The sequence below is a fragment of the Bombus fervidus genome, chromosome 13 (assembly GCF_041682495.2).
Source record: "Bombus fervidus isolate BK054 chromosome 13, iyBomFerv1, whole genome shotgun sequence".
In the NCBI taxonomy this organism is placed as follows: Eukaryota; Metazoa; Arthropoda; class Insecta; order Hymenoptera; family Apidae; genus Bombus; species Bombus fervidus.
Genome location: NC_091529.1, coordinates 3,006,979 through 3,034,817, shown reverse-complemented (window position 1 = coordinate 3,034,817; position 27,839 = coordinate 3,006,979). Strand labels below are relative to the sequence as shown.

The window sequence follows — 27,839 nt, the reverse complement described above, 5'->3', positions numbered from 1 at the left end:
TATTGAAAATAACAGTTCATTATAAAGTTTAAGAAAGCGATGAAGTGAGACAGGCGAGTCTTAAATAAAATTGTAGAAGTATTAGATACATACTAATTTTATATGTTTTACGTTGTTTTGACAATAGTGAACAACGTTTCTAGTACAATGAAATGAAAATAAGTTACATTTTTTCCTAATATTAGAGTGTACACATACATAAGTAAGTACTACAAAGGGGATGTTTGTAGGAAATATTACGTAAAAGTAAAAACGTATCAGAAATAATTTTTATTGTTTCCTTTTTTCAATAAACGCATCAACTTTTTACGGACTTCTTTAATCGACATCTGTCAACATATAGTATGAAAAAACAGCGAAAATGTTACGTTGCTGGTGTCAACATATATTAACATCCAAACAGTAAGTATTACATATTTTTAAAATAAATTATAGATTCTTGCATTCAAGAACGTAAAAACCAATATGAAATGTTTAATGAACATTCGTTATTGTATGTATGTATATCGTCACACATATGGATTCTTTTATTTCGAATTTGTTTTGAAATTAGTTATGCTCGCGTATACAATGCATATGGCATGAAATTAAAAATTCTCGTATATATTCGGGAAGCATCAATCCAAAGATAATACTGACTCAACGGAATTTCTATTTCTTGAGTGATATTCTCCGATACCAACATAGTTCAGTGGACATCCAAATATTCTCCGATCGTCCGGTAAATAGATTGGTTGTAGATTGAAAATGAAACGCCTTGCAGAATCTAGAAAGGTATATGTAAAGATTCTCAAAGTAAGTAATATATTGGGAATAAGTATTAAAGCTGTATAATTGTATAACAATCTACCAGAGCTTCCGAAAGGAGCTTATTTCTTGGGGAAAAATTATACTTTCTTATTTTCTTTAATTGTAGTATTACACGAATGTTGCTAGATTAAAATATATTTATCTTTTTGTTTATATAGCGTATATAACATCTTTTGGTTTTGTAATGATATATCAATTAGTTTATAAATTTATTAAAAATGACAAGTTTATATTATATTTATTTTTTTATACTTTTAAGTTTTAATTTTCTAAGGCAACAAACTGTAAAAAATACAGTTCTTTTAGTTATGGAATATGGAAACAGGGACAATGTTTTTTTTTTATTATATTGTTTATTAACACATTATAATTTTCTCGCAAGTAATTAAGCTAATACTGACCTGCAGAAAAATTTTTGACTGTTGTTCGTTGTCCAATACCATTTAGCGTGATAGCCTAAATAAGATTAAACTTGTTTTAAGTAATTTTCAACTTCAATATCTTAGATAGAAAAAATATTATTTTGATTTCATTCCAAGTAACAATGGAAGAATTTAAAACAGGATGAAAGTCGCTGTAGAAATTATGATAAAAATATTTCTTTTAATGCAACATGCACTCAAATGTACTGTATCGATCCTTCTCCCATTATACTTATGATTCATGCAATATTGATTGATGCATCTTTATAATTTTAAACTTTTAGATTACTTTCCTTCTAGTTAATTTTTAAATTTTCATATTATTTGAAAAATTTCTGAAAATTGGTAAATACGTAATTTCATTCATGCAATTGAATATCTTTTTCAAATATTTTCGCTTTATTAAAGTTCATTCTTACTTACTGTAGTTGTAATATTGTCTTTTCCAATTTTTATAAAAAAAAAGAGAAAATTATCGAGAAAAAGTAATTTACTTGTTGAGCACTGTAATATTTATTTCATTAATTCTTATAATATTTCTTTCTTTATGTATGCAGATTGTATCACGAAATACATTCTTATAATGTAATGATATTCTGTACTTAATATATAATTATAGAAAATTGGATAAGTATACAAATGTTGTATAGGGATTTTTTGACTAAAGTACTGCTGGATACTTTTTCTACTATTTTCTTTGCTTTTTTCCTATTAGTTATTCTGCAGTCTAATGAATATTAGTCACTGTTATATGTACATATATCTCAATAGCAAAGATATATCGATTCAAACATTGTTCTTGATGATAGGCGAACACATACATTTTTGTTTCAATAAAAAAAGGAGAAATAAATTTTCATATGCTATGACCTAATATAATAAAAACGCAATATACGCTGTTGTGCAAAAATTTCCAGATAGATTTTTCACTTTATATTTCAAAAGCTATACCTGAAAGAATTTTAACTAATACTGGGTATGATGATATAATAAGTAAAAGATTATGACATAGTTATATAATATTAGTTAAAATCCTCCACAATACTGCTTGTGGAATATAAAATGAGAGATATATTTGGAAATTTGTACACACCACTGTACACGAAGAGCAGGAAGGACAATTTTTCTTGCAGATAAGTCGCATTAAATCATGCAATATTAGGTATTCCTAGGTCATGTAATTCGCATCAATATTTTAAATAAAACATACACACGATGCATAGAAAGATTCACTTTATATCAACTATTATACTATCGTAGTAGGTGAACGGAAATTACATTATGGATAGAATGAAGAAAGCAAACGAACGAATAAGAACAAACGATGCAACAAGCTTTACGATAACACTGATACCTCTAGACTTCGTACTGCGTTTTCGTGTCATCGTGTTCGGGATTGTTGTTTAATGAGTCAACACTCTCCTCAACACTTATCCTAGACGAATTTTCCGGCTGAAATTATTATACATATATTTTCGATTATGTTCGTCCGCATTCGAAACTTTCGAATTATTCTCGATTTTTTTTTATTCGTGTTCCATATGACATGGTGATCTAATTGATTGCCGAGAAAATGGTGTTCATGCGTCTTAGGACTTTTATGGGTATTATGGTATAATTTTCTTTCATGTGTTTTGTGGGTTTACGAGGAGTGAGATGGCACAACGTTTTAGAATTGATTTCTTTAAGGATGTTTTATTCGTTGTTCGTATAACATAATCAATATTGCATATTTATATTTGTATTTATATGTATAAAAAAGAAAGGGTAAGGGACGTACATACAAAGCCGACAGAGATAAATAACAAATGTATGATAGATGGATATGAATAACACTGGTGTGTCACATCGCAGCCAAATAATAATGAATATATCCAACAAAATTTGAACACATTTACTTTGTGGTGAAATCGAATCTGTCCTTAAACTACAAATTTTTCTTCACTTCGATATAATCGTGTAACAGTTTAACCCACTAAGGACTATTTCAGGTTGATGCAACATTTCATTTGCATTTTCTTCGGTCAATTTATATTATTGAACTCTGTCTTTTTAGTCCTTTTTGCTTAGAATCTATTTCAATACCATTTCTTCTTATATACAATGGTACCAATATCGAAGAAATTCAAATATTGTAGTATTACAATATGATGAACTTTTCTTAAAATAGGTCTTCTTTTGATACAATAAGCAAATATGCCTTCGAAAAGTGTCTATTATTTCAATGCATACAGTTTCTGTACATTCTGTTTACAAAATGATATTTTTTATATGGACAAGTTACTTCGTATATGTTTCTCGATAATGTTGTATCCATATCCGCTACTTGGTCCTTAATGGGTTAACCAACTTATACGAATATTAAAGTAATAAAATCATGAAAATCATTTTTCAACACTTTTCTTCGTTTCTTAATTTAGCTTAGTTCCACGTTTAGTTTGAGATCTTTGAAAAATAGATTCTTGCGATATCGGACTGGATTCGTATTTCAAGAACAAAGACCTATCTATTCAAGGAATAACTTCTTGATGTTTTTCTTACCGACTTGACAAAATCTTTATCGTCAGTATGTTCTCCTTTCAACTGATGTCTCTCCTCCTCATCTGGATTCTGTTCTTTGGAATCGTCTCCTTTTTCTTCTTCTTCTTCCTCAGCCGCCTCCTCTTCTTCGCATTCTTCCAGTTCCGGCTCCTCCTGCAGATCTTCCATCGACTGGAAATCAACGATTCGATGCGTAGAAACCGAATTTATACTTAATCCTTGTACGTTTTATCGTATTCTAATTCTTTTATAAATTTTGTTCTATCGTTCCACTGCTTGGAACGTGCCGTAAAAAGTAATATATGTCGTTGAAATATTTAATAACAAATGCTCGATTAGAATGTGAAAATTTGGTGTTATCGTCTTCGTAGTAAAAATTAAAAGCTAACAACATTCCACAATATATGAACTAGAATTGATTTACCAAGAAGAAAACGTTAATTTCCAGAGTAATTCTTTTGTAAAATATTTTTCACGTTACTAGAATTATATAACATTAAAAAAATATCGTGATCAGGTATTCGTTTATTTATTTCGATATGTTTTAAAGTATTTCAAAGCGAGCCTGCAAAGTAGATACAAATACGAATAAAACATTTATTGCGCATCGATCATGCAATCGTGTCAATTTGAATAAAAAAAAAATTTTCCTTGATTGAGATACTATTGAAAAATCCACTTGGCAAACTGCTTAGAACTTAACATACGTAATTTTTATAAAAAAAAGAAAAAATCTTTACGAATGGATTTGGTTTCGGAGGTTTAGTGATGATGCCTGTATTTACCCCTAGGAGCTCCTTCCTCTCTGGTTCTTCATCTGCTGTAACATATAATTTTAAATAATTTCGAATCTATTTCTACCATAATCTATATTCTAATAATTTCGATTTTCCTATTCTATTTCCTATCCTAACTCTATTTATCGTTATTGAAGACAATTGTTAATTCTCTTAGTGGTCCGTTTATGTATAGCTCATCTTCTAATCTTTTCATTGAGCTATTACAGTAGAGTTTCGGTTATCTGAGTTCCGTTTTACCGATGTTCTGTATCGATGAAGAGTGAAAAAGTGTAAGTAGTTAGTAAATAGTTATTTCAAAATTATTACTGTACTCTATTTTTCTATTTAGGATGTTTTACAATTATGCTCTTTACACCTCTCAAAAAATCAAAATCCTTTCTCTTATTATCAAAGTTGATTAACATTGAAATCCTCGAAAATCATAAAATTCTACATTTGATTTTCTAGACTATCATTGTAAATAAATATATAAAATAAATAATCACTATATTTTGAACATTTTACATATTTCATATATGCATTTTATTCACTTTTGCATCTTCAAATCTCCTACAAATTTGCAGCTTATTTATCACGATCTTAAACTTACCTTTAATATGAACCCTTTTATCGTTAATTAAGTCTTTTGACTCCGCATTGGCCAGCGGTTTATACTCTTTCGCCACGGACTTATGCGTGCCATTTGGTCTTTTCTCATCTTCCGTCACGTTCTTGAAGCCTACCGTTTTCACGGCACCAGCTAGTTGGTCCGTATACTGTTGAGATTGCCATCTTTGAGATCCGGAGGATGAAAGTACGGGCGAGCCAGCGATCCCGGCTTCGCGTCTTCGACGTCGATCTTTTCTTGCGCTTCGCCAAACTTCATAGATGCAGCCGATCACCGCGGTAACGAATACGCAACACAATGCGATGAAGATGTAAGTACCAGCACCTTGTTCCTCCTGTGTCGCGTCGGAATACTGCGATTTATATAAATTCCTCTTCGGAGGATCCTCCATCCAGGATCTGTTGCGATCCTTTGACATATTTATTATATTAATGCTTATTTCATCTTATTATATTGCTATTTGCTATACTGTAGTTACTATATTAGAATGTCTTGTATTGTCATAGTATGTATTTCGAAGGTGGTAACGTGTCAAGCTTAATTGAAAGCTATTGTATCAAAATTCTTTGGTAAGATAACGTGTGCACGTAAAGGTTAAATAATATAATAACTTTGTTCGCAATTTACATTAACTGGATTTCTTCTACCAATATCTATATTCCATCAACGTTTAACACTTTGACTGCCACGCCAAAATCACATGTTTCGCTCAGGACGCCAAAAGAGTATTTTTATTATTCAAAGCATATAATGGCAAAATAATAATAAATTGATGATGTAAGACAACATTCTTGCCCAATGGACCATTTATCTTATCGGTGGTCATGGGTGACCTCCGTGGCGCGTTGGTAACAGTTGATAGCGATATATTATAACAAGGCTTCATTTATTTCAACAAACTATTCGCATTCGTTATTTCGTCGTAAGCAAAACGTTCAGAATATATTGTTGAAACGTGTAAAAGATATTAGCAAACAGTATTTGCTCACTCTATATATAATAGTAAGATATGTTCACACTTCTAATTTCAATTATATGATTATAAAGCAGCATTTACGATTATTTTCTAAGGTGTGTTTATAATAATATTCGTAAATTACCTCTCAAAGATATGGATATAAACACAGTGTACCGTTAGATGCAAGATTTGTTCTCATTTTTTTTTATTGATGTTCTAATAAAAATGTTTAATCGTTCAACGGGGCACTTTTTATTTCAAAGTATCTTCTATTTATCGGTTATATTCAAAATGCCCTAACTATCAATTTTCATTCAATTTTTACAATTGTAAGAAGTTCAAGCGCTTCGGTCACCAATGACCATCGGGCGTCACAGGAGAAACCGTGGTCGGTCATATATGACTAACGTGGCAGTCAAAGTGTTAATATCGCAGAACCTATCAAAATGGTATGTACCAGAATTTAACTAAGTGTGAGTGAATTTCTATATAAAAAATATTTAAATAAATTTTTTACTATTGACAGTGCTTGATAATAAAAAGTTTCTTACAACGCTATCGTTTCTGGGTGGTTCAGGGCCACGTGGTTCCGTATGAAAGACCGCGCACTGGGCGCTCCTCACCCCAGCAAGTATCGTCGCCCTGACCGTTTCGCTGCCCTGTTTCGTAAATAGCATATATTCCTCGAGCGGTTTCATGCTAGGTCCCCCGTTGATCGATACCACGACGTCTACAAGAAGAGGGTATCCGTCATTTCGTAATCGCAATGTGGCTGACGATCGTTTTGTCTAACATAAGAAAGACAGTATTCTATTAGAAACCACGGTTCGACTCTTACTGTCGACGAATAAACTGTTATCGGTTTTCGACAGACTTTTGTTTTTCATAGCGGCTTGATTTAACGTAGCACTCACTGCTCAGACAGCCGGTGTATCCCTTGTATTCATTGCCGCTGAATCGAGAATCTGTCGTGTTCAGACCGCCTAGTTGAATCTCTGTCACGCCTGGACTATTGTCCTCGTCTTCTCTCGGCTTCAACACTGGTATTGGTACCATTTGCATCGGTTGGCGATCGATCTACAACCAGTAAAGGGATTGTCAATCATTTTAGGAGATGGTATGCCATTTTAAAGTCAAATCTAATCTGTTCGACAGATATTCGACGGTGGATGTTGCAAGGCGTTTCAATTTACATCAAATGCGATTTGGTTTAAGTATTCATCGGCGTGTCTGTATTTAGTATAAGTAGTTATTAATAGATTGTTTTTATGTATCTAGGTAGAAAATTCGAAAGTGGAAATTAAACAGAAAGCAAGTAATATAAGAAAATATATAAAATATCCAAAGTATAGTGCTTTCTATAATACTTGATAGATGAATTAATATTCTACCGAATATATACTTCTGTAATTCTCAAGAATATTAATTTGTATAAAAATTCGCAGTCTACTTGTAAAACTAGAAAAGCATTAAAACAATAGCAAGAATAACACACCAGAAGCGTGGTCGTATTATTATCTCGAACATAGTAAATGCTGTGTCGGTTTCCATTTGAGAAGCTTCCCGGACGTAAACGTATTTCATATGTGGAGCCTTCTCTGTTTTCTTCAAAAATCAGCGTACCTTGTGACGACAAGGCAACCAGCAAGTAGTAGTTTCTGAAAAAGAAATCTTTTAAAAGACATCTAGGATTCAAGAGCGATTTCAGATCGTGATTATCATTGGAACGAATTCGAAACATAAAATATATTGATTGATAGTGTATGGATTAGAAACATAGAAAAATGACGAAAAACCTACTTATTTTCTGTTTGTAAAAGTAGAAGAACCATGGTATGCTGTTGAACATCGTTAGTTGAGAATGCTAATTGAACCTTCACTTGGTTCACTTTGTCAACTGGGTCGAACTCGCGCTGCAGAACACTCTCGCCACTGAAGTCTGCTCCCTTTTCTAACAAACAATGCGAATTTAGTACTATTGAATTTGATAAGTTTCAAAATCCTTGTAAATCTCTAGAGAAATGTAATAATTCTCAAATGTAATAGTTGATTCTCAGTGTAGCAGAAATTATTTTTTCAAATTATTTTTATTATTATAATTTAATATTATCTAACACAATGTATATTTTTAGTATTTGGATAATCTATGAGTTGTCCAAGGTCTTATCATCTGTAAATGAGCGATGACTTTGTTTTTCAGGATTGATTTTATTAAGTACAATCGCATAAAACTCTAAGTGACATCATCTTTTTATTGGTCTAATTTATTTTTCAATTGGTCTCTGTATCGTTATGGGAAGTGTCGAAGGAAGGTTGCATCGAAACATAAGAACACGTAGTATATCTATTAAAATAAATAAAAGAAATATAAATAAGAAAGAAAGAATAAATATCTAAGAAACATATATTTCAGATCCTATCTGTCGTATCTTTATGTATATGATTTATCTATTAAAAGCATATAATATTTTCTACCAAGACGTGCATTGTATCCAAATGACTAATTGACATTTTAAACGTTTCATGTGAAAACGTTTTCCATTAACACGCGATCTCTTCTAACCTCGACGCAAATGAGTTTTAGATCCAAGTTTATTAAGGTTTTTTTTCTTGTTTACTTTAATGAATACTGCGTGCAATATTTGTAGATGAAATATCACGTGACATGATGTCGTTCACGCGATCTCTTTGAAGATATCTCGCGTGCCTATTTTTTATATCTCAATATTTACAACTAATTAATTAAATGTCGTTTCACATGAAAGAGAATTTCACATGAAATTTAAAACACTTGTCTTCCTATATTCAACATCGTTTTCTACGTTTTCTAATTTTTCTATGTTTAATTCCTCCCTCTATCAACGAAAGAAACCGAACGAATTATTTTTTACTGAATGAAATATGAGAAATGTTATAAACAATTTATTCTATCGATGGATTCATTCTAAATTAATATATACAATATTTTAAAAAGAAGCAAATCCATCATTGCGATCGAATAAATTAGCCATTGTACTAGGTAAATCTATTATTATTTAATGATCGGATGAGTCGGACAAAATATTTTTAATTTTCCTAATAATAAAACACAGAAAGTATTTCATCTAGTAAATAGTATAAATGATATCACGTTGCAAGATATCTCCATAATTCATAAATTAAAGAAGAATAAATTTATTGTACAAATCATTTTCTCAAAAAAGAAACAAAAAAAAAAAAAGCTTCGAAAGAATATACTTAAAGCAAAAATATCTCACCATCAGCGCAATGTTCCCCAAAGTACGACGTCAATTCACAGTTACAAGAAAATTCCTGTCTTCCAAAATCTTCCGTACAAGTTCCGTTGTTCTTGCACGGGGTAGCGTCACATTTCATCTGACAATTAGGTAGCACTCCTTTGCTACCCTCGTGATTAGCCTCGTTCGCAAGGCTAGGCAAATCAACTAGATATTCTCCGATCATCAATCCACGAAGACAGCCGACATAGCCCTTAATTTGCATATCTTCTTTGCCGAACCTCAGCAGATCATTCGAATCGAAGCCTCCTAGATTCACCTATGTAAGATTTCTGATCATTGCATACATTCGATTCAATTTGGAAGCCTGAAATATCACCTGGAAGTAATTGCTGGGCGGCGCTGGTGGCCTCTGAGGTGCCAGTACTTCCTTTTCTGGATTTATCCAAGGTTTATTCGAGTACGTGTCTAGCAAGACTGGAGTGGCGTTTAGGGTAGAGTTGTACTCGTTCACGTGAAGTGTCGTTGATTTTTCGTTCCGAATTATCGCGATTTGGATCGAAATTCCTGTGTTCACACCTGGAAGATGCTTGTACGTTACATATTGCTATATCAAGATATATAATATTATAAATTACTGGCTACAGTATTATACATTATTACAAAAAGTATTGGAACACCACTGTATCTATCATAGCATTTATATGCTAATTAGTTAATGCAAAAAATATAAATGTCGATAATTCAAATATATTAATGTTCGTATTATTAGTAGTAACTTCATACGACTATAAAAAATTGATACTATGAAAATGAAATTTTAAAATAAGATAATTTTCTATGTTTCGTTTGTTAAAATAACAGTAAGATTGGGACAATTCGCGGACTGCAGCAGGTTCAATAAAAAGCCGAAAATATTTCTGAAATAATATTCCTAATAAAATACCCCTTTTGATTACCTGGATATTCCACTGTGATGTTCTTAATCTCATTACCAGCGTTGAACAGATATACTATACTGGTGCCATTCGAGATGTAAAGATGAGCAAAATTATTCAAATGATCATTCGCATACAAGATCAACGAATGAGTATCATATGTCCTCAAGTTGATCAGAATATTTTGTAACAGTATACTCTTCAACAATACTGTTTCTTCGCTTTCTTCGTCCTTACCAAAATAATTCTTTTTGAGAAATGCACCTTGGGAAGTGAATGTCAAGGCCTTGTTGTTTATATCTAAATGATCGAATCGATAAAATGAGAATCGAGAGATTAAATGTGGAAATACATAGGAGACAGTGGAGATTTGAAATTAAGTGCAGAAGCTTACTCGTCTCGCAATAGGTGCCAAGGTGAGCCCATTTGTTCTCGCAGACGCACTCGAAGTTGCTCCACAGTTCTACACATCTGGCACCGTTCTGACACTTGTTCGGTTGACAGGAGGGTTTGCAGTCCTTTATAATCTCGGATAGGTGGACCGACATGTAGCTGTGAATGTCTAAAATCTCCCCATTCACAACCAAACCGCGGAAACAGCCGATGAGTCCTTGGCGAACTGAAGAAGTCCTCAAGTGTTCTCTAAGAGACGAGAGTCGGTTTTTATTCTTTTATTTTGGCCAAGTTGTTGAGGCTATGAAGATATTTTTCATTTTTGAATGGAATTTCAAATGACGATCAATCCTAATAGTTTCTAATATTTTCTATATTCGTAGCCTCATTTTTCTAATATTTTTCAAATCTCTAATCATTTTTTGTTTCTCTAATCCTTTTAATATTTTGTTCTTTTCATTTTTCGGATATTTATTTCTCAATTAGTATTTAATCAGCGTTACATCACCTGGGAGATTATTAGTGAAAATGAGAGAATAAATTATACACGAAAGACTAACACAATACGTAATTCGGTTTCCACGATAAGCATTAATAATTCGTGGGTTTTGTTATCTTCTAAGATATTTTTGAAAAAAGTTTCTAATTTTTCTATAGTACTTTGTTCTTCCTCTTTTTTCTCAATCTTCAAACATTCCCAATAGTTTATAATATTTTACTGTTTTAATATTCAGTTTCATTCTCGTAATGTTTTTAATATCCATAAACCTTTCGTTCTTTAAATATTCCTATATTTCTTTCTTTCTTTAAAGAAGATACTTTAAAAAAGAATACTCACGCAGTGGCTCCGCCAATAAACATAGAACCTTCGAATGGTCCAAACTCTTCTTCAGGTAACAACTCAACCATTTGATAGTCGGTGTTGATCATGAATCTGACGTGATAATCATTATAGTCGATCCAGATTTTCTGCCAGTCGCCATTGTTCAATTTTCTTATGCTTTGCACCTCTAACTCCCTGATAGTACCAGTATTTAGAGTGAAGTTAAACGTCAATCGAAATTCTGAAGTCAAAGCAACCATGAAGGATGGATAATTGCTTCTAATTGGTGGTTGATACAGAAGAATGGCCTTTTCTCCAGTTGTTCGAAAACTGAATGCTATATCTCCTTTTCTCCAACCAGGCACTTCGATGTATGATTGCGAGGTCGTGAAAGTGACGACGTATTTCTGCGTATCTAAAAATTAACGAACGTAATAATTAACAATTAGTTAACAATTTTCGTGTGCCATTAAATTTGTAAATTACGAATTGATGTAGAATGTAGGAGATGTGTCATGAGAGCTATTGAATCCAAAGAGCCAATTACTCTAAACAGTTTAATTTAATTTGATAAAGAAACATCGCTTACTAGTTTCGACACATTCTAACGGTCCCAAGGTAATTCGTCCCTGTGCATCGTCTTCGAGATCTTTTTGTTGCAAAAACACCATACTGGTGATGCCCAAGGAGTCTGGTCTTTCGTAGAATCCTTCGTCAGACAGCCATTTTCCTGCGGTTCCGGCGAGAACATCACAGTTACAGCTTAGATTTGCATCGACGCATGTCCTATTCACTAAGCATAAATATGAAATCAATATTTCATTAATATTAATACATTGTCAGTTTTATTGATTATTACGGTAATTTCGAATCAGAAATGTAGTAGAACTCTATTTACGAAAGTTTCATTTCTACGTAGAAGTATACGTACGAAATATAAAATCATTGTGACGTTTGCTAAATCATCAAATCTTAAGTATTTTTTATGATAATAGTTGTTTTACTTCTTTATTTCACGAAGTATAAAAAGCACTTTTGACCCATCTGTGCTGCATAGTTTCTCTAAATAAAGGTTTCTTGTGTCACGTATAAATAGGAAAATCACGCGATTGAGATAATTAAAGTTACTAATTCATCCTGAGACGTTTTATATTATATGGATTCTCGTTAAAATATGGTTTTTATATAATGGACAGGACGCTATAATTAATTACTATATTAACGAATAACGAATAGAACATATAATATGTAAAAGTTCTAATACTCACTTCCACAAGGACAGGATCCCCTAGTCACATTTCCTATGTAGTCTACGGTGGTTCCTTTCGAGCTAATGAACCATGTAGCACTGTGCAATTCCAATGGAGCTTTGTAGCAATCGTACTTGATGTACTGACTACAATACAACGAATGTGAGATCAATTCTTGTAGCATCTCTGCAGTGAACTCTCTGTATTTGATGTCGAAAGAGAAATCGGATTCTGCAGTGGATCTAACATCGACTTGTGAGGGTAGATTGTGTTCTACTATAGTCTTTGTCGAGTCCTCGATAGACTGGAACTCACACTTTACATTCGCAGGAGGGAATCTACCGTTTCCATCGATGTCGATCGTGTAAGCTCTGTCCTGGGTATATCCCAATAACGCTAGCTCTTCACAGGTTTTTCTGTATATAGCTGAAATTTTACATATTTTTTTACTCGCGTTATTAATTCTCTTATCATGATTATTACGTTGTAATATTAGGTCGTCTGAAAAGTTTCTTTCGTTTCATAAGGAAATAATGGATGCACAACATTTTTCGTTTTATATTATTTTATCGAATTACGTATGATCCATTTTGTTCTATCAAAATAAAGATCACAACGTTCGACAGATTAGGTTTTATGTTTGTATAAAGATGCGTCGTTGTAAAAGACGTGTCTGTAAAAGAAAGACACTTTTCGGACAACCTAATATATTATTACGTTGTTGGCTACTCAGTTGAGCTTCAGCATTCTTGGGAAAGATTAATTTGTTTAAAAAATGTTAGAAGTTGTAATGTTTGATTATTATTTTTTTCTTTCTTTATAGAACAGAAATTAATACTCTAGTGGTAAAAAATGTATTGCAGCATAGGAGGAGATAGTCCAGATTAATTAAAAATACAATTTTTCACGTTATTTCTAATATTTCGAAGAAATCTACAAATTTACTTACTAAAGTGACAATTTTTCCCGATGTAGCCAGTGCCTGTACAGTCACAAGTAATTCTGTCCTCTGTCACCGAACATTTTCCCTGATGTTCACAAGTGTTCGGCCTGGTACAAGGATCGACGAATTGGCAATTATCCAAGGCTACCTCGCCGATCACTCTATCGGTATTGATCACGTGTCTAGGTTCTATTCTCTCGTCGTTCACCTGTATTTCACGCATACATCCAACCAGACCTGAGGCAGAGTACAACGCGTTATAATTTAACGTTCTGGTCACGTAGTTTCTAAAAAAAAATGTTGAATTTACCCGCGTTGCTTTTTCCACTTCCGATGATAACTTTGTCGCCCAATTCGAACGCCATGGAGAAGAGTTTGCTGTGTTTGTTCCGATAATCCACCAGGACACTGAGCTCTCCTCTCGTGTAATTCAATTCGACCGCGTGCCAAGAGGTATTGTAAGGGGGAAATTTGACGGCGGTCGAGACCGTGATGTTCTCCGTTAACACCGGGATCAGTTGAAAGCGAATTTCGTCGTTTATCACGCGCAGCTGATCATTTGTAAATTCGTAAATCGTAATAGACAATTAAAGATGCTGTTACTTTGTGATACTTGACAGTTTAAATTTGATGATACTTTAGAATGTCTTTTTTAACCGAAATTCTACATCGAGGTAGAAGGAAGTCAGCTTGAAATTTTGTTGCATTGGAAGAATAATGCGAAGAATCTGAGCAAACTTTAAATAATAATGGAAGCCACCGCTTGGATTAAAATTAAAACAGTTAAATTCTATTTTATTTCGAAGGTTCGCTAAAAAACGAGACACTATTATTTATAGAATGATTTAATTTTATAATCTGATATTAAAGGTAGCAAATGAGAAATAGAATTCTTATGGGATTCCAACGAACAAAGTATAAATTCATATAGTAGAGTAAAGTTATAGATGATATGCTAAATTTATGTATATAAGTTTCTTTAAGAAAGTCGCAGTTTCCTAAACACTTCCCCAATAACTTTACTTTATACAAGTTTTGCTAGAAAATTTTTCTATAACTTTACCAGAAAAATTTATCTTTCTGAACGAATCTATTCGTCTTGTTTATCGTTTTTGAATAAAATGTTCGCAACATACCTCCCAGTATCCAAGACTACGATTACTTGTCACATTCCCTGACGCGACCACAGCCACCGGTTTCGAACTTTTGAAGTCGAAACTGAGTTTAAGGGAATCGGTGCGTGCTATTGGCCACCAAATGTGGCTGTCCGCGAACGGATACGTTATTGGAATCACATCAACATCTGCCTCGTAATACTCTGGCGCCAATACACCGATATAATGCACCATGGGGTTGGAACGTTTCAACTCATAAATAATGGACTTGTCGTTGAAGAAAACGTACTTCAGCGAACCTGAAACCAATTCAATCGATTTCCATCGATCTTTTGAAGTCGGCATACGAGCGTGTGCTACTGCTATAAATATGCGTCTTCTAAACATATCCAGATCACTGAATCATTAAACAACAGCGACAAGATGTTCTTAGGTGATCGAGTCATGTAAATTTGTTGACACTTAAAAAGAAATCAAATATCAAATATGAAAATTATATAGGTCTTAGACAAGCAAAAGTTAACTTGAAAAAGGACTCGTCAATTTTAAAGAATTTACGGTGTCATTCAAAGGATAAATTTCTTTCGAGTAATTGTCCGACCAATTTAGCTTAAAAAGTTATGAAATGTAAATTAATAAAGTGATATATAGAAGAGAGAAATTGATATTTTTCAATCGCGTAGCGGATGAATAATTTCTAATTTTTCTAGTGAAAAAGGAAATCACCTTGATTTGATATATAAAATTTCAAAGTAACTGGCTGTAGTTTAAATATTATAATAACTGACAAAGATTCGTACCTGCAAAATTATTATACGACCGAAGGCCTTTCTTCTTATGCAATTCAGGACCACCGCCAATGTAGATCTCAGGATCGATGATCATATTATAATTTTCGCCAGGAATTTCAAGCACTTTGATTTCATCGTCCAAACTAACGAAGACCAAAGATCCATTATGAAATATCGTTAAATTATTCCAATGGTTCGAGGTGATATAATCGCCTAGTTTAGTCGTGATCTTCGACTTGTGGCCGAAATCTAATGCAACGTGAACTGATCCGTTCATGATGTATGCTGCTATGTAGTGTGGCGTCCCATCGATTTCACCAGACGCGTAAAATAAAGCCGAGTCGTCCCATTTTGTCTTTATAAAAGTTAATAGAAATATTAGAGAAATTTCTTTACGGAGGGAGATAAAAATTTCTTTATTAAGTACCTTGAATGCAAGGCTTATCCTGTTCACAGACGAGTGAACTCTGTCTTTCCAGTCGTAAACGCGGAACGAGACGTATGAAGAACCTCTTAATGTTAAGATCGTGGCCGCTGAAATATATCATTCTTTTATACAAGATGTATCAGAAAGTTTGGATAAAAGTTTGCATCTAAATTCTATATGTTAATCCTTCGCAGGTAAAATATATTGTTTACGTTCATATTCTAGTGACACGGTCAATAATTAAATTAAGTATATGAAATTCTTTCATAAATAAAATTTTATTATGGTATATCGTGGACAAATGGCCTAAGAAATATCGGATGAACCATAAACAATAAATTCTATCAATCAATAAACTTATCATATAGGACAGAAAACATTGGAAACCTTAATTTCTAATATTTCTAAATAAATAAAAAATCCTATAATTATAATTATGATTGAATATAAAATTATCATTTTATAAACGAGTTATTTATTTTCCTGATGTAAGTAAATGACCAAGGACTATTTCCTTTTTACGTACTGTATACATCGCATCGTTCTCCTTCGTACTTCGTCCCAAAGCAATCGCAAGTTAAACTATTATAGTGGTTCACACATTGGCTCGAGATGAAACAGAGATTCTCTCGTGTTCTACATCTGAAATTTATTTATCAAGCAAATCATTCGAACATAGAGATAATAATTATCGTAATATATTTCAACGAGTCCCTTACTTGTCTATGCAGCCCTCTTTCACATTTTCGTGCTTCGTGGCAATCAGAGGCTGAATGGGCAACAAATCGCTGGCCGATTTGCCCGAGCTGAGAACCATATCTCTTATGCAGCCAACAAACGATTCTATTATATACTTCACGCCGTGCAGTCTCTCCTCGGAACTCAACCCTAACGAAAATTGTGTAATTCATGAGAAAACTGATTTAATATATTCTACGGTTTCCTTTCTCCCCTAATTCTCATTGTTTATAGCTGTATCAATGAACTATTAGCGACTTAGAATCAGTTGAAATTATTGACTGAATTTTTCGACAAGATCGTCTTTTCTTTTTCTTAACTTTAGCAATATCTAATTTAAATATTTTTTTTATAGAGGAAGAAGCGCTCGTAATATTAAAGCATATAAATTAATCGAATGCAAATTACAAATAGAAATACGGAAACTCATTAAAAATTATACAGTTAACTAACTTCTTTCAGTGAGTATCATGTAGGTATCCTTGAAGTTTCACATCTCAATTTTTTAACGTTCTATACATATTATGTACGTTTATTTCGTTAAACTCTTCATACGTAAACTTTTGTTAAAGATATATAATTAGAAATCAGCAAATCAGAAGTAAAAAATAAGTTTCATTACCTCCAATAAGGACGACAGACGCGAGTTCTTCGGACACTCCATAATTGACTGCGTGCTCCAGAACTTCGAGAGTCGTCTCCTCCTGTTTATCGTCCACCCTGGCGATCAATTTCGCTCCGTGGACGTCGATTCTCACCAGAACGCTATGCCATTCGTCCCTGTTCAACCCCTCGCCGACGGTCAAGCTGGTTGACCGCTTTCCGAACACGTGCACCACTTTCAGCTGGCCCTTCTCTACGATCACGTACAGAGCATAAGGGTCTAAGCTCTCTGGTCGATCCTTCACGCTGTGGTAGACCAGCAGACCATGGGGTAATTTCGTGCGAAATTTGAAGGATATCTCGCGACACAGTCTGCAAATTAGAGCCATATTTACAATAGTGGATCAAGATTTTCCTATTAACGTTGATTTCTCGTATTTTTGTGCCAAGAGATTGATAACTCGACATTGGCTTGATTATATAAATCGTTGAAAAGTGGAACTGATCGATCTCATTCTTTACAGATTTTTCAATTTCAATGTTAAAGATACGGAAGGATTTATATACTAATGTCGTTGATCAGTTTGTCCTTCGTGTGATTCATGCGTATAATTTGAAATTCTTTGAAGCATAGTTAAGATTACTCACCGAAGTTGAAAAGGTTTTATACCGCTACCGTCCAGCTGAATAAACGTGTTACTTTGCGCGAACATAAAAGTCTTCTCGTAGCCAGACTCCATGAAAGTTAGTTCCTGTCGAGTAATTCTTTGAGTGTACTCTCGTTAACAAATTTGCTATCCTAATTATTTACCTTGTTAAGCGATGAATTGTTAAATTAATTACAGTTAATATCGTAATATCATGAAATATCTGAATTATTTGTCTCAATCAAATTAAATATATTTGTATCGTATGCCATAGATTTTGAGGCAGATTTAGGGAAGTTAGTTCACCTTTCCTCTTTTGTACTTTGGTACAGGTGGTTTCGTTGGTTCCGGCGGTGCAAACGTTGGTCGTGGAGTGATGGCGGTGGTAGAAGGCAGTGTGTTCGTGGTTGCAGTGCTCGATGTAAATACGTTTCCCTTTGTGATCAAATAAGGTGGCAGTGTATCTAAGAAAACAGAAATTCAGTAAAAATACTACGAAAATTTACATTTTCTCTGGAAAGGTACCAAGTTTTTATCAAAATTAAATAAAGATGCCACGGAAAATTTTTCCAAGACTTTAGTTTACTGTCTCCTACGATTTTGCGTGATATCTGTCTCTTTCAGGAAACAAATCGTACAAAAGTTCTTCTGATTATATAAAAAAGAATGTACAATACAAGGAGAAAAAACAGATTTCATTCACATGTTATACAAAAAAAAAAAAAAAAAACATTCAAACGCCTAAAAATGCATCGTTGTAAATTTATAAAATTTCTGTAAAAAATTAGCAATTGGGTGTATTGATTATTCTGGAAGTACTAATGTTAATAGAAGTCTACTATCTACATTTTTTATTTTTGTATTTTTATACTAATCGATTTGTGCATTACAATTACCTCATCTCTTTCTAGTACATTATCCAATCATGATATTCAAATAATTGAATAAATGACAAAAGTAATCAAAGTATTTCCTTACGTTCAGGACCACCCACGCAATGGTGAAGACACTCAACTTCCGAATTGAAACGATTCTCGTTTCCTAAGCAGCCACCGTAAAGAAAAGTCTTGCATTTCCCTTCAGTCTTGATGAACGTCCATTTCTGAACGTACTGCTTGCATGGTCCTGGTTCAGTTTTCACGAGACACCTGTCAGGAAATGTTCTCTTCGTGGTAGTGGACGTGTCCATTTCGTTGGACAGATCGATCTCTGACGAATCTGTTAAATTCGCTGAAACGATCGCGTAAACGTATGCCCAAACGAGGATTCTGAAGATCCATCTTTTGTGGTCGATCATCGTTGTTTTCTTGCTGAAAAATCGAGCAACGTTCATCTAGTATCTCGTGTTTTATTTAGAGGACGCTGTGGTTATGGATTGTTAAAAGCAAAAAAGATTTCGTATAGAGAATGTCGGATAAGTTAGGATAATTCCAGAGTTACTTTTATTAGTTTCTATAGTTTGATAATTTTTAGAAATAATTTCTGGAAAATATGAAAGAGAGAACAGAGTGTTAGAACTGTTTTGCAAAAATATCAAGTAGTTAAAATTATGTTGGTGTTATTTTTATACATTTATCGCATAACCGTTTATAGGAATAATTTTTGGGAAATGTGAACAGTTAAACAAATAGTTTCAATGAGAATAGTTTAGAATAGAATAGTTTCTATGATCGTTATTGGTAGATTTCAGATGTTTATGCATCTTAGTTTTAAAGGTGTAAAAATGCAAAGAGTGCATGGTATAGCAAAAATCATTGCTGAAAATTTCGTCTTAAAAACATCGTGATATTACTTTCATTAATTAAAAAAGAAAAACGCTTAGTAGCTATTTTTAGAAAATAAGAATAGTATCAGGCAAGAGAGCAGAGGGTTAATCTTAATGAATAATGTAGCACCATTATCAACGACGATTTCCGAAGTGAAAAAAATTTTGAAAGAAACGTTCATGAATTAAAATATTTGCATTATTCTTATCGATCTATTTTGTTTACCAATCATTTTTAGAAAATGCAGAAGAACCGATACTTAATTTTAAACAACGATTTAAATACATACGTATTTCAACGAAATCCAATTGACCCATATAAAATTACGCTCACCAATTCCATCAATATTAATCGTCCTATTTCTGAAGAATCTAAGAATCTAAGAATCTGAAGAAATGAAGAAAATTCAGAAATTAATCTACCGTGATACCAAAATTAAAAAAATATAGTTAATTAGCGCGGTCACTGAGTAATTGAATTATGGTACATCAGTTATACTCTAAAATAAACGGTCGAAAAATTCAATTAAAAACGAATCTCAAATCCGCACTTCCATCGACAAGGATCATTAATATCAATCTGGTCTGCTACTCACACCTGACACACTGTCCCGGAAACTCAACTTAATTGCACACTCTAATTAGTCCTTTCTTCAGTTTTCACCGTACCACACACTTTCCTAGCCGCTGCTCTCAACGGCACTCCTCCGCCCATAATTCATATAAAAAATCCAACCGAAAAAAATCACTTTCGAAGTAGGTTTCTCCCGTACCCACATCCTCCAATTTCATTCTGCACGTTTCACGTTTTGAATTGTGTGGTCGCTTCGTGGAAGAAGAACAAAGCGCAAGTACGAAGATGGGAAAAGAGGAAAAGACGAAGCTTAAGGATCGAGCAGATCGGCGAGATGCGGTCGGATCTCACGTGCTAGGCCGGTCTGTGACAGTTTTCTGCGTCCAAACATTGAGGACGCACGAATCTGCGTACCTTGATGTGCCGTGGTCCAAACGAGATCGCGACTAGCTAGAGGACAGGATGTGACGTCAGAAGGCCCCCGGCAAGCACGACGGCGGCTGCGAGTCAATTGTCTTCTTTCGCACTGACACACCGATAATCTGATCCCACACGAACGACACGCGTGTGCACACGCCGCCACGCACCGTCACGGCCCGGCCACGATAAGCGTCTCCTCCTCTTCTTCGTTCGAACGCGATACTCTGCCACCTTCTCGATCAACGACCAGAGACGCTCTTACAATGCCACCTTCTTCGTCGGCATCGCGAACGACCGATCGCCTCGAGATGATTCCAGTTGCTTCGAGGAACCCACCACAAAGCTTCTCAATCGATTCACCAACTTTGGTCGAGGGATAAACGCGAGAGGAGTACAGTTTGTCCTACGAGAGCGTATTGGCGATATCTCAGCGAAAATGAATATATTTGTACAAAATTTAATATGGATTTTAATATAGATCTCAGCAAAAGTTAATATATTTGTAAATAATTTATTATGGATCGATAGTACATTTAAACTATTAATACGCTTTTACTTAATAACGCGTCCAATTTCTTCTGTTATCGATTGGAAAATTGGAGAGCTTGGCAAAGTTTCGGCACGCTTTCTATTCATTTTTCAGCCTGCCACAGATACGGATACAGGTAGTACCCTATATATTTTACGAACGCGTATTATTAGAGTTCTTGACTTTAAACATCTTTCAATTTGGGCTTCGTAATACCAAATATTTTTTTGAGATTTGCATCGGATGACTCGGACGATTAATCCAACGCAGTGACATTGTGGACGATCGCTTCAAACGTATGCAGCACTCATTTCGGAATGTTCAGATCTTTTCAATAATGTAGACTTTAAACGAAATTGAAACATTATAAGTCAAGGCTTGTTCGATAGGACCTCGTTAAATATATATTCTCTCTCATTAGATATAAACTTTCGTGGATATCGCCAGTACGCCACTCTTGTGAGACAGACTGTATTGGGTGGAGTTTTAGGCTACGATTAAAGCGGATGTATATTTCGACGAGTCGACGTTCTGACGTACTCAATGTGTCGACGTAATCGACAATTTATATTATTCTCATTATTTTCAATAATTAAAAGTATGTATATAGATTTGTATAAGTGTACGCGTCGCAGTGTTCAGATGTTTCGTTCGTCTGAATACGCATTCGCTGTAACTATGGCCTTAATCGCGAGCACTCGAATGTAGGTGTTTGTTGGTGTTGGGTGGATGTTTGTGTGATGTTGGTTTCGGTCGATTTGCTATGATACGAGTGTGCTTTTGAACGTGTTATTTTTGTAAGTTTTTGAATTTTGAGTTGGAAAGGATGCAAGCAGAAATTTGATCTTTTCGTTCGAGTTTTTGTTTGATGAAATTGTTTTAGGACGAAATTGTTCAGGATGAAATTGTGTTTTGATCTACGAGTTGTTGAATTTTAAAAAAGAAATAGAGCAGATGTTAAAGAAGCAAGAATTTTCTATTGCTCTTCAATTGTTTGTTTTAGTCTTGTTGAGTGAAATTGTTGTGTTTAACATGGTCAGTGATTTTCGTAATCTCGTTATCGCAATTGAATCATTTAATATAATGGAACTACGTTTATCTGAAATCCATTAATTGCAGGAAAATTTGATTTAATGTTTGATTAACTAAATCCCTATTATTCGAACGAGCAATCGTGGAGAATGGTATGTATAATCAATGAATTCCAATTACATGAAGTACCTACATGTTTCAGATAAATACAATTCCATCATAATAAAACTGTCGTTGATAATCATATAGGGTGTCTCAGTTTTTCTGACCAAACTTTGTTTACAGGCATAAATAAGAGAAAAATGTTCTATAAGAGTACTGTAACGGACTCAAGATTACTATGATACAAAGCAAGAGTAGGTCGACAACGTATTCTGTAACTATTCTGTACCTATTAATATCGGTATTCGATATTTCAACATGTCCACTGATTATTCTTAGCAGATACATGTCTCTGACAAAAAGTTTAATTTATGAATTAAAATTTATAAGAAAAGTTTTGTCCTTCTAAGAGTTTCAATACTTGCAAAAATGTGTCAAAAATATTTTATTTGAATTTAGTAGATTAAAAAATTGTTAAGAAATGCCACTTTTCCAAAATATTCAATGTTTCTCAAAATATATTACAAATGGTCAATATAAAAAATTATTGATTATACATATATAGTATACATAATGGAATGTTTTTAGGTTCAATATAAATCGCACCTTGAAGGGACTAAACAGCTGGAGAACATGCGAGAAAGTGAATCGAAAGTGCGTCACTATTCATCTTCGTCTTCATCATTGCCGCCACCTCTTCCTATTCTTCTTCCTTTCTCCTATCTGTTATTCCACCATCTTCTGTTAATGCTCCTGTTGCTGCCGCTACCGCTGCTTGTAGCAACTAGACACTAATTTATTAATACCACTCCGACTGTTACACTCTCTTACTCGTCATGGTTTATTGACTTCCATTGCGACCCCGTAACCAACAATACGTTTTCGCATAATCCCTTTATCTCTTTAACCTCTAGTTTTCGTTCGTTTATATTCCATCATTAATTAAAGAGAGAAATTTTCGAACGGTTTAACGTAAATTTTTACTTTTCTAATAAAATAATAAAATCTAATAAAATTTCAAAAATTATCATGGAAGATTCATAAATGACATTTTACTCCTTTCGTATTGAATATATTTATGTGAATAATTACAGCGTCAGACCAATTTGCCATTCATATTTTCTGAAATTTTTAATACAGTTTTTTGAATTTAAAGTTCTTTTAAATTTCTAATTTTCTTTATGAGAAAAATGAACTTATATATACAGCTTCTAGAATACCGTGACCCGAATAAGACTCATTTTAGAAATACCAAAGTTCCTCTCATGAAACCATTTAATGCACCTACGAATAAATATGGTTTCAGTAGATTTAAATACCAAGATTATCGAATTTGAAGCACCAAAATCGAAATTTATCGATTTAAATGGAACTCTAGTACAAAATTCTTACGAACTCGGGCCTCGGAATTGAGCAGAACAGTTTTGACATTTCATTATTAGCCTATTGATTTAATTTCGTTACTAATTGTCCGAAGAAACATTGACGCGTTCCACTTAAATAATTCAAGAATGCACAAGTAAGGTAAGTTCGCAGCAATCGAACAATTTAGTTTACGTTCCATATTATTTTACTTGCAAATCACAGTAGGCGAGTTTCTTATTTTGAAACAGCAAGGTAGCAAGCTCTTCATGAACACTCCTGTTGTCCTCAGAAAATCGATATATCGAGCAAACCTAGCGAGTAGGTCATTGTAGCGAACAGGGTTTAAAGCGAAGGCTCCAAGAAAAGGAAGAGAATTCCTGCTCTCCATTTACGTAATGAGCAATCAAATTTCTTACTTCTTCTTCTTCCTTAGAATTCCTGATTAATTAAACGGCTCACAAATCAATAAAATTTTTTCAAACTAACCTAGTTAAAGTGAAATTGGAGTAAATTTAAACTCTTCCTTCATATCGAAATAGAAATAAAAAGACTCTATGACAAAATGTAATATTCCCTAATAAAGTCATAACACCACACAATAACTACATTTGTGTAATTGATGTAACTTCTTTGAAAAGTAATTTTAAAAGAAGAAGAGAATATCGTTTTTCAAGGAAATTTTGTTTCATTTCTTATAAAACCAGAAGGTTCTATTTCTATTATTCTTTTCACTGGTTTCGTTATATTTTTAGAGCAACTACGCTTAATTTTTCTGAGAAATGATTTTCTCATTTCTTTTCTCTTATGGATATAAACTTCGTTAAATTGCAATGAATGAGATTAAATGAAACGAATAAATGGCTGAAAATCTGAATCTTGTAATGTTATATTTTTCCGTGTAGAATTGAAAATTACAAAGGCTGAATCAATATTTCTCGAATCTTACGATCGACAATATGCCAATGTATTTTTAAACTCGACTCAGGTTACTTAATTTCAGAATATTTAATTCTAATTTATATATCCTATGATAATTTATATATCCTACGATATCCATCTTATAATGGATAAATATCAGCGATGATAGCTTTTGTCACATAAAATACAGGAAGCATTTTATTCTTAAGAAGTAATTTAATCCAAACGGTTGCTGGTCATCTATGATCCACACAATGTAAACTTAGCTTGGTTTAAAGTTAAAAATATCAGAGAATATTGCAAAAACGAATGTAAAAATTAATTGTCCAAATTTTATTTTGTCTTGTCAGGATCAAGAAGATTGAAGGTATCGTAAAAATGTTAAGAGTCACCTTATCAGATGCTCAAAAGTCGTCTTTTTCAGCTCACACGTTAAGGAGACGCTTCCCTAAGAAAAGGAATTACACTTTAACCGAAGAACACCTAATGTATCCGGGTCACGAATCAGCATCCACTGAATTCGAATACTATCGTCGTCTCTCGATTCCTCGAATGAAAAGCAATCCATTACTCATAATCCATCTCCACGCACGGGATCAATTTTATTTAAGACCAGAGGACTGTTGCATGACCGGAAATCACGTAGAGTGCTACACCGATCTTATCCTTTGAAGGGAGACGATTTAGGATTTACATAAAGGAAGTTTATCTTCTAAGAGTTGAACGCTAACGCGCATATCAATGAGAAAGGATGAATTAACCAGTATGAATCAGTTTGATGTAACTATTGTCTAGGATCATTGTACGTTGCTTCTTTTACGCATAAGAAAATTTTTATGCGGCGGTTTTCATTGTCGCCTCTAGGTTTGTCTAGGCATTTAATTCTTGAATGCGTGATTTGTCGAAATATAATAAAGTATTTTATTACATATAATATGAAAATACTATAAATTATTTATTTTGTTTGTTGTACAGAACTTTTTAAAATTCTTTGGAGTAATTGTAATTTGTTAGACACTATCAGTTAAATCGTATTATTCGAAAGCAATAATCGAAATAAAAAATTATTCGAAAATTTAAATCGATTCTAATATAAGACAAAGTTAATTTTAAAAGTAATAAATTGGTTAAAACGATTCGTCATTTCGAACGATTTGTCATTCTTTATTTTTATTTCGAATAAAATTTGCTCAAACCTGGCCGCGTCTATGGATGATCCAACAGGTTGATATAATGGAAATAGTAGCTCGAGCCAAGTGCATAAGAAGTTAGCGTGATAGCGATAATTCTTTGTGTATATACAGTTTTCTCAATCGTTGAACTAAAGATCGGAAGTGTTTTTTTAAAGGAAAATGCATCTGTTTGCATCTTGGCGCTGATTCTTATTCAGAGTTAGTCTGCTTCATTAACCGAATTGAATCTTTAAGGACGATCTTCTAATTGATGCGATTAATAATCGCTGTGTCGCTCGAGTGCGTTTGTGTCATGCTTTAAAAATGTTCCCCTTCTTTGCTTTACCCACTTTTTCTCCTCTCGTCGAATGTACTGTTTATAAGAAATTAAGGCCAAATCCTTGTAGAACTTCATTTTTTCAGTTAGTCGAATAACAAATTTGAAGATTTTTATTTTTAGCAAATGGTACAGAAGTGTGCTTTGTCTTTTGAAAAAAGTGTCAAGAGCAAGTATTTGGAAGAGAAAAATATTTGTTTTGTCGACTCTTGAATAAAAATTTACACTTTTTCGCGAACTATGATATTGTGAGACGTTTTGTTGCGTCTCATGACGATTCGGTAGGTCGAATTTTTTCGATTTCAAGATTTCAAAATTGTTTTAAGTTCGTTCATATTAATTTTTCCATCGATTATTACAGATAATTAAAAATCGGTAGATTTGAAGATAATCAAGTTCACGTTACCAAATTTTTTAAATAGTTCGGTGACATAAATTAATTCGATATTAGCAAATCTCTGCACTTTTGTTTTTACCAAATTACTGTTATTCGTTTCTTTCATTTTTTTGATGACGAGGGTAGATGACACTTCCATTTTCCCAAATTAATCATTTCCTTTGAATTTCAGTTCCCCCTCCCCAAAAATTATTCCGAAACTAACAACTAATTCTTATCAATATTATCTTCATTCGAAACTAAATTACTTACACGGTCCAAACATAGTCATAAAATCTTCACAAGAAGTCAAAGAGAACACCTTCTAAACAAACACACTGATCATTGTTCACTCGCGACAGAAAAAATATTATGTTACTAAAATTATTCGTGATAGAAGAATTTTCTGTTATCAGGCTCGTTTGTAAAATTTGTAAAAAGAATTTGTTTGAAACGATATTCTGCCTTTTGGTGTGTCGAAGTGCGCGACGCGACGGAATCGCGCTTACGACTGACACATTAACTCATTCTCCAAGCCGCCGTGCTACTACAGGCTTTTCCTCCACCCACGCAGCCAACCGCGTATCAATTGAGGGTACTATCACGAGGTCTAGTTCTGTAGAAGGTGTCTCGGAAGTGTCCAGTTAACTCGTCAGTTCCTTCGTGAAACTCTCTTCAATTGGCTACCAGAAATGTTTGTTGATCGTTGATCATCGAGATTACGAAATATAAACGGTTTTAATATTACCGATATTAATATCTCTAACAAAATTGGCATAATACAATCAGAGATTATTCGAGGAATTATTTCAAAAAATACTTATTCAAATAAAAAATAAAATGAAATAAATCATTTATTAATAAAATAATTCAGAGAAAAGTTATTTCGCTTTGTTACTTCGTAGATTTATTGTAGCGTAAGAATTGTTAGAGTAAATGAATATATAGAGTTGCTTAATATGTGGTTACATATGATACGGTTTTATTTCATTTTATTGTACACTAGAAATTTTTCTCAATGGTTAGTAGAATTTGAAGTTACGATAAAGGGAATATTCCAGACTTAATTTTTTACAATTTTTATTAAGAATGAAAGAAGAATAGTCTTAAGAGAATATTCTAAACTAATCTTTTACTATGTGCATCCCAAACGATGCAAGAAAAAGACTCAACAGGAAGAGGGAAGAATTAACGATGGACGAAAAAG

At 33.4% G+C, this 27,839-nt stretch overlaps 1 protein-coding gene across 11 annotated transcripts; it reads right to left on the bottom strand.

Moving 5' to 3' along the window:
• Window positions 1-255: 255 nt before the first annotated feature.
• Axo (axotactin) lies at window positions 256-27,152 on the bottom strand. Of its 11 annotated transcripts, XR_011801433.1 has the most exons (29): window positions 23,071-23,388; window positions 19,021-19,352; window positions 18,349-18,506; window positions 18,044-18,147; window positions 17,415-17,767; window positions 16,774-16,942; window positions 16,581-16,696; window positions 16,055-16,161; window positions 15,637-15,982; window positions 14,858-15,135; window positions 14,032-14,272; window positions 13,728-13,958; window positions 12,797-13,204; window positions 12,118-12,321; window positions 11,544-11,943; window positions 10,707-10,954; window positions 10,334-10,612; window positions 9,754-9,953; window positions 9,396-9,693; window positions 7,939-8,089; window positions 7,634-7,796; window positions 7,053-7,215; window positions 6,690-6,868; window positions 5,163-5,589; window positions 4,514-4,593; window positions 3,774-3,944; window positions 2,587-2,684; window positions 1,212-1,266; window positions 687-766 (listed from the first exon to the last, which is right to left on the bottom strand). XR_011801433.1 is itself a non-coding variant. In XM_072015636.1 (28 exons), exons 2-28 carry the CDS (start codon window positions 19,337-19,339, stop codon window positions 618-620), a joined length of 5,997 nt encoding a protein of 1,998 aa, XP_071871737.1. In that variant the 5' UTR covers window positions 19,340-19,352; window positions 26,906-27,152; the 3' UTR covers window positions 256-617. The 11 variants fall into 11 exon arrangements, 10 of the variants coding, with proteins under 10 accessions (XP_071871737.1, XP_071871741.1, XP_071871740.1 ...); XM_072015636.1 differs by lacking the exons at window positions 2,587-2,684; window positions 23,071-23,388 and adding an exon at window positions 26,906-27,152 and having other exon boundaries at window positions 256-766; XM_072015640.1 differs by lacking the exon at window positions 2,587-2,684 and having other exon boundaries at window positions 256-766; window positions 4,559-4,590; window positions 23,071-23,392.
• Window positions 27,153-27,839: the final 687 nt, after the last annotated feature.